We start from the raw sequence: 6,777 nt of genomic DNA on the forward strand, positions 1-6,777 counted from the left end.
AGCGCAGAAGGCAGCAGTTGAACTTGGGCTCAGCTCTGAACTTGCGCATCAAGACCGAGTGGCTAAGAGGTAGGAATTGGTGCTGGGCCTCACTCTGCGAAGAGCTGTGGCGCTGGGGACATCTTTGTGGAAGTCCCCAGCAGCATGGCTGCTCCAGGAGCCCAGGGAGGGAAGGGCTGCAGGACCCGCCCCCACCCCCAGCCACCTAGGAGAAGGAAGCAGAAAAGGAGAAACAGCAACAGTCACTTGCACTTCCTCCATGATTTGCTCTTGGGACATGTCTGAGTAGCAGAGAGCAGCTCCGTGAGAGAAGAGAGCCACAGAGGAGGAACTTTCAGCACAGCCTAATAATAACACAGAGGTAATTTTAATTTTTGCTCTTCCGCCCTGGGAGCAGGGAGGCACAGAGGCTGTGTCCTCTTTTCCTCCAGAGGCAGCTTATGTACACTCCTGGAGGTGAGGCATCGCTTCTGTTCCATCCGGGTTTCTCCTAAGTGGGGAACAAGTCTTATGTCTTAAAATTTGGGATTCTTTAAAAATGCATGGGGTGTTCTAGAGGTCATCCACCTGGGTAAGACAGTGGAGGAAACCACTTTGCTCTGACTCATAAATCTGCCCCCAGTTGGCAGCATTTATAAATGGCCACCATTTACAGAACATAGTGCTGGTCCTGTGGGGAGTTCCAAAGGTGGCAGGAGTTACCATGAGCTGAGCCATCATCCGCATCTGTGCATGGAACCCAACGTAGCTTCCATTCAGGGTTTAAGCTGACAGGAGAGAAACAGAGTCTAGCAGCCACAGACTAGCAAAAACTGAAGACATCTTTCTGTTATTCCTTCCTACCTGGGTCTGTCAAACTGAATTTCATTTCGCCTCTTTGCTTTAGCCGCTGGAGAGTGTGAACCCACATGCCATGTCTTCCAGGAAGCCCTGCGCTCCTCTCTGAAGCAGGCCCCAGAGATGGGCCAGCTGACAGTGACTCATACACCCTTCCTTCCAAAGCCCAGGCCTGTGTTTGAACCCTGACCCTGTAGAGACTTTCCCTATTTTAGAGTAGAAGCTCTTCCATGTGTCTGCATGGGTTTGTGGTCCCTCAGAAAAGAATAACTGATGTGTTGCACCCTTTCTCCCCTAGGATTTAGCAGTGGCCACCATGGGCTCTGTGAATTCCAGAGGCCACAAGGCGGAAGCCCGGGTGGTGATGATGGGCCTCGACTCGGCAGGCAAGACCACGCTCCTGTACAAACTGAAGGGCCACCAGCTGGTGGAGACACTGCCTACCATTGGTTTCAACGTGGAGCCTCTCAAAGCTCCTGGACATGTGTCACTGACCCTTGACTCGGCAGGCAAGACCACGCTCCTGTACAAACTGAAGGGCCACCAGCTGGTGGAGACGCTGCCTACCATTGGTTTCAACGTGGAGCCTCTCAAAGCTCCTGGACATGTGTCACTGACCCTCTGGGATGTCGGGGGGCAGACCCAGCTTAGGGCCAGCTGGAAGGACTATCTGGAGGGCACAGACATCCTCGTGTATGTGCTGGACAGCACAGATGAAACCCGCCTGCCTGAGGCTGTGGCCGAGCTCAGGGAAATCTTGAATGATCCCAACATGGCCAGAGTCCCTTTCCTGGTGCTGGCCAACAAGCAGGAGGCACCCGATGCTCTTCCCCTGCTGGAGATCAAAAACAGGCTGGGCCTGGAGCGATTCCAGGACCACTGCTGGGAGCTCCGGGCCTGCAGCGCCCTCACTGGCCAGGGACTGCCCGAGGCCCTGCAGAGCCTGCGGAGCCTCCTGAGATCCCGCCGCTGCCGGTGTCTCCAGGTGAGAGCTGGTGGGGCCAGGAGTGGGGAGAACAAGACCTCTTGACCCTTGGGTCTATCTGTGCCCATCCGAACTGCAAGAGCCAGCTAAAGCTTGAGAAGCTTCAGCTCAGTTTATCAAACCAGAAGACTCCTTGTTCTTGGACAGGATATTTTCTCTCGGGACTTATTCTCAGTGGTGTTTATGTTGAAAATCAACTATTTTTGAGTAATGATACTCTAAGAAAGAGAAAAACCCTCAACACACTTCCTTTAATAGCTCGTTGCCAAGTGTGAATGGAGCCATTGTAATAACAGAGCAAGAAGTGGTTACATAATAACTGAGACCTCACTTCACACAGGGAAAGAGGTTTCAAAACCAAAGAAGAATATCATCTGGACATGGTCAGGATATATCTTTATGAGGAGCTTATATTTGGCATCTGTTCTCACGTTACACAGCTCTAAATGTTGGATATTCCTTCCTATCCTGGATTAAAATCAGTCTCCTGATAGCTCCTGATGGCGGTCCTGCCCTGTCTGCAGCAACACAACATAAATTGGCCTTCGATACTCTTCTAACACGTGAGATCTGCCAGGTCTCACTACCCAAAGCCTTCCCTTCTACTGCCCGGTTCGGTGTTTCCTAGTTCTTCCTTGTGTTTCAAGGCTTCCTGTGGTAGACACTGAGGTCACAAAGATGAGAGAGAGACAAGGCCTCAGGGCCTGTGGAACTCTGGCTGAGGAAGCAAAGTACCAGGACTGGGCTCTGTGCTTGGTGTTTTACCTAGATGATCTCTAATTCTCATAATTTTGCAAAATAAATATTATTCTCATTCTATAGAATTAAAAACTGAGGATTGGAGAGGTTGTGATGTCTTGTTGCTTGAAGCATAGAACTATTAAGTGACATGTCTGGAATTTGAAACCAGATGTGTCTACCCCTAATGACATCATGCTTCTGGAAGGTTTAAGCTGGGTAGACCCTCAGTCAGCAGGTGTGATGGGAGAGTACTCTAGTCAGAGGGAAGAGGAGGGGGGGTGTAGAAGGATAAGTAAGCTGGTGTGTCTGGAACAGGGGCTGGGGTGGGGGCGACTGAAGGTGACATTATAAAAGGAAACAAAACTGGAGAGGAAGCTCAGGTCCCAGCTGGGGAAAGCTGTTTGGACTTTAATAATTAGGAGTTCGGCTCAGGAAAAGGAAATCATGGGACTTACCATTTAAGAGAATGACTTGGTGGCAGTGTGGAGGTGAAATAAAGAGAAGGGGGGACCTTGGAGATGGGAGACCAGCTAGATGACCATTGCAGAACAGAGGAGAGGGAAGGGGAGGGAGAGGAAACACGAGAGTTATTTTTAAGAGAAAAACTTGAGAGAGGAAGAATTTGAAGATGGCTCAAGATTTTGAGTCTGCATGACAGGAGGGACTGGAATGTCATGAACTTGAGAAGGTGAGCACAGGAGGAACAGGCTGGGACAGGGACCGGGACCACTGGGTTCTGCTTTGGAAGAGCTGGGTATAGACTTGGTTGTAGCTTCTTTCAGACTGGGCCATTATCTGCAGTCCTTGCGATGCCTAGTACCCTGCTGGAGGCGTCTGCTTGTTGCCACTTGTGGAAGCTCATTTCCTCCTCTGATTTGTCACTTGTTATTGTGAGCTCATCCTCAGTGGGATCTGTTTTTCTGGTGACTCCCATATGCCCTGGACTGTGACAGTGTTTCTACAGAGTAGTTTTGCATTTGCACCTACCAGGATCCCGGAGATCTCAGTTATTTTAGACCAAATGTTACGCTAGTTTCTCTGCTTGGGGCTCCTGGGCCTCACAAATAGTATAAATCTTGGCTCTGCACCCATTCAATGCACAGGCTGTAAATATTCCATTTCTGACAGGTGATTTTTTTTCTTTGCATCCATGTCCCAAGATAGACAACTCGCTTGCTCATATTTCCCTGAGCTTGTGGGTAGCATTTTCTAACCCCCTTTTGAGGATGGGGCATCTCCTTGATGCTCTTCCTTTTCTACTGAGCTCAGATCAACATTTTCTCTCTTCCAAGCAAGACTAAGCCGCATGTGCTGTTCCCACACAGGTGACACAGCCTCAGCACAGTCCCTAGAGCCTAAGTTTGGCTCCTCTCCTTGATGCTCTTCCTTTTCTACTGAGCTCAGATCAACATTTTCTCTCTTCCAAGCAAGACTAAGCCGCGTGTGCTGTTCCCACACAGGTGACACAGCCTCAGCACAGTCCCTAGAGCCTAAGTTTGGCTCCACTAAAATCTCCACAGTCTCCAGACTTCCAGCTTGTGCTGACTGCTTTGGCTGTGGTTTCTCTTCATTTCTGCCACTAGATGATTTCCTTTCCTTTGTTCAAAGACAGCATACATAGAAAAAAAATTTTTTTGTTATAGTTTACCCAGTATTTCTATGACTCCCTAATGGGAAAGCCATCCACCATGTTGCTAGATGTTCCCAACTTGTTTTGATATGTGGCCAGGTGCCTTCCTGAGGTGCTGGCAGGAGGGTGGTATGGTTAGATCTGTACTGAGGAAGATAACCTGGGTGTTTGGGTGGAGGGAGGCTCCTGAAGGCAGGCAGACAGGTTAGAGGAAGGCCATGGTGTCTATTGGCACCACTGGTCTGCATGGACTTTCTATCCCTGCAGCTGCCCATCATGCTGTTGGTATTTTTTTCCCTGTTCTCTTGACAATCCTCTGCTTCAGCCAGGCCAGTCTCCTCTCTGACACCAGAATGTACCATGCTCTTTCCCAGCTGCCAGTGTGTGCTCCTTGCTGTACTAAAGAGTGGACAAGAGGGCCGGCAGGTGGCTCTGAGTGTTTGCCTAAAGCCCGTGGTCTTTGAAGCTGGAAGTGGTTGGTCTTAACAGACCCCAGGAAGTCTCCTTTCATCATCCCCCTTGGGTGAGATTCTGGAAAAAGAACAAAAGCAAAATACTGTAATAACCATGCCCAGTTAGTGTTAACCATAATTCCCTGCTGGTCCGTCTCCTGCTTGGAAGGACTGAATTGAAATCACTCACATAGAATTACCCAGCAGGTGAGTTCTAGGATGTTAACTGCACAATTCTCTGGGTGGGAGGTGGGTTTGAGAGCCTCAGTCATTCCACTCACTGGCTTCTGGAACGTTTGCCTGCAGCGAGTATGGGAACCATACAGGTTATGGGCCCTGTGCACCCTCCTGGGATTTCTGATGTCCCTGCACATGTGTTCTGGCCCATCAAGTTTCCATGTCAGGCAAGCAGTCCTTGCAGTTACAGTAGTGACCACAGTGGTGGCAGCAGTCCTGCGGGGTCACACATCTTTAGGGAAGCTTCCTAACACTGCTGCTCTTCCTTAGGCTTAAGTTGTTTTTCTTTCTGCCCATGCTCTTGAATCCTGCCCATGATTTAAGGACTCTGAGATCCCATCTCCCCAGGAAGACTCCAGCCACATCCATCCTCCCTCTGAACTCCCATGGTGCTGACCGTCCAGGCCCCTCTTCTTACTGCTTTAACTGGGGCTGCTCCACATGTTGAGGTGTGCTCTCTCTGGGTATGGTGGAAATTCCTAGAGATGAGGGGTCAAGCCTTCCATCCTTCTCCCCTCTTCGAAGCCTGGAACAATATTAGATACTAAGAGTTGCTCACTAAGTACTTGGGTGAAGAATGAATAACTAATTACAGTGAAGGAGCTGGGTGTCACGGGGCGGGGGGTGTCCCCAGGTCCTCTGAACGATCCAGAATAAAATCCAAAATTGAAAACACCAAGAGGTCCATTGGCTTGAGAGCCAAAATGGCAGCACAAACCTACGCCTCAGGCATCCTTTGTAGTAAACACAACAGAAAGTCACACGTACTCTTTCCACCTCACACTCTGAACAACCTGACTTTTAGCGTGCATAGGAGATGGGGTGGTAAGTGGGGACCTGTGACCAGACCGGACATCGGGCAGGAGTGACGGGACTGTCCAGTAGGTGCCTCTGCCTCAGCGCCTAGGTCAGGAGGTGGAGGTGCTGAGCTTCGCTGCCTCCTTGTGGGCCCGTGAGAGCAAACACGACTTAAAAATAAGGCTTAATTCTTCCTGTTGAAAATGAGGGAAGGGGCTTCACGCTCCTCCCTTTTCTTAGAGCATTTACTTTAGGAAACTTATATTTTTAGTTCATTTCTCTGTTTCTTTGAGATGTACATAAATCTTTTTGATAGCTAAATAAGCCTCTAGGCAGCTTTAGGACTCAGGAATGTTTTTCTCAAGGACCCAGGAGCCACCCCTTTGAAATGTCATCATGAAGGGAGAGGGCACCTCATCTCTCAGTTCGGGGGGAGGGAAGGAGCCTAAACTGGCCAGTGCCTCGCTCTAAGTTGCAAAACTATCTCCTGTCCTAAAGATATGGGAAGCTTGTTTTTCCTTCGGATGAAACCAATTAGCTAACACAGATGGTGACTCCAATTACCAGGTGAATCCAGGGTGAACTCGGTGTGACAAATGGTTCTGTCAAGTCCTCTTCCTTGAGAACGTGTCTGGAAGAGGTTGCATCTACTGGGCTATATAAAGGTTTCTCTCCGTCTTTGCAATCACTTAGGAGATTGCCTGCGACGAGCATCACATTCTGGTTGAATGCTTATGCAGTAATAAAACAATTTAATTTCTCTGTTACCTTTGTGGAGAGGTTTTTCTGGGTTGGCAGCAGATATGTTTTCAGTTATATTTCCTCTACAGGCCCATCGGCCTGGCTCTGTGAGCTTTGAGTTGCACGTCTGTTACCTTTGTGGAGAGGTTTTTCTGGGTTGGCAGCAGATTTGTTTTCAGTTATATTTCCTCTACAGGCCCATCGGCCTGGCTCTGTGAGCTTTGAGTTGCACCCATGATTGGTGAAATGACGTGGGTAAAGAAAAGGGTCCTCATCCTAAATGAGTCCCAGTGAACAAAGGAAAACTCAAGATGATTTCTGGAGTTTCTAATTAGGAATGATGAACACGAGTTCAG

The 6,777-nt window shown here is 49.2% G+C and overlaps 1 protein-coding gene across 1 annotated transcript; it reads left to right on the plus strand.

Annotated features, from left to right (window-relative positions):
• The first annotated feature begins 1,153 nt into the window (after positions 1-1,153).
• On the plus strand, positions 1,154-1,867 carry ARL11 (ADP-ribosylation factor-like 11). The gene is made up of 2 exons (XM_008569935.1): positions 1,154-1,223; positions 1,347-1,867. Exons 1-2 carry the CDS (start codon positions 1,154-1,156, stop codon positions 1,865-1,867), a joined length of 591 nt encoding a protein of 196 aa, XP_008568157.1.
• The last annotated feature ends 4,910 nt before the right edge of the window (positions 1,868-6,777 follow it).

This window comes from Galeopterus variegatus, unplaced genomic scaffold, assembly GCF_000696425.1.
Source record: "Galeopterus variegatus unplaced genomic scaffold, G_variegatus-3.0.2 Scaffold545, whole genome shotgun sequence".
Classification (NCBI taxonomy): Eukaryota; Metazoa; Chordata; class Mammalia; order Dermoptera; family Cynocephalidae; genus Galeopterus; species Galeopterus variegatus.

Bases quoted from the DNA above. Each gene is read 5' to 3' on its own strand.
- ARL11 (XM_008569935.1), top strand. From the start codon at position 1,154: ATGGGCTCTGTGAATTCCAGAGGCCACAAGGCGGAAGCCCGGGTGGTG. The intron at 1,224-1,346 runs GCAAGACCACGC...TTGACTCGGCAG, and splicing joins GATGGGCCTCGACTCGGCAG to GCAAGACCACGCTCCTGTAC.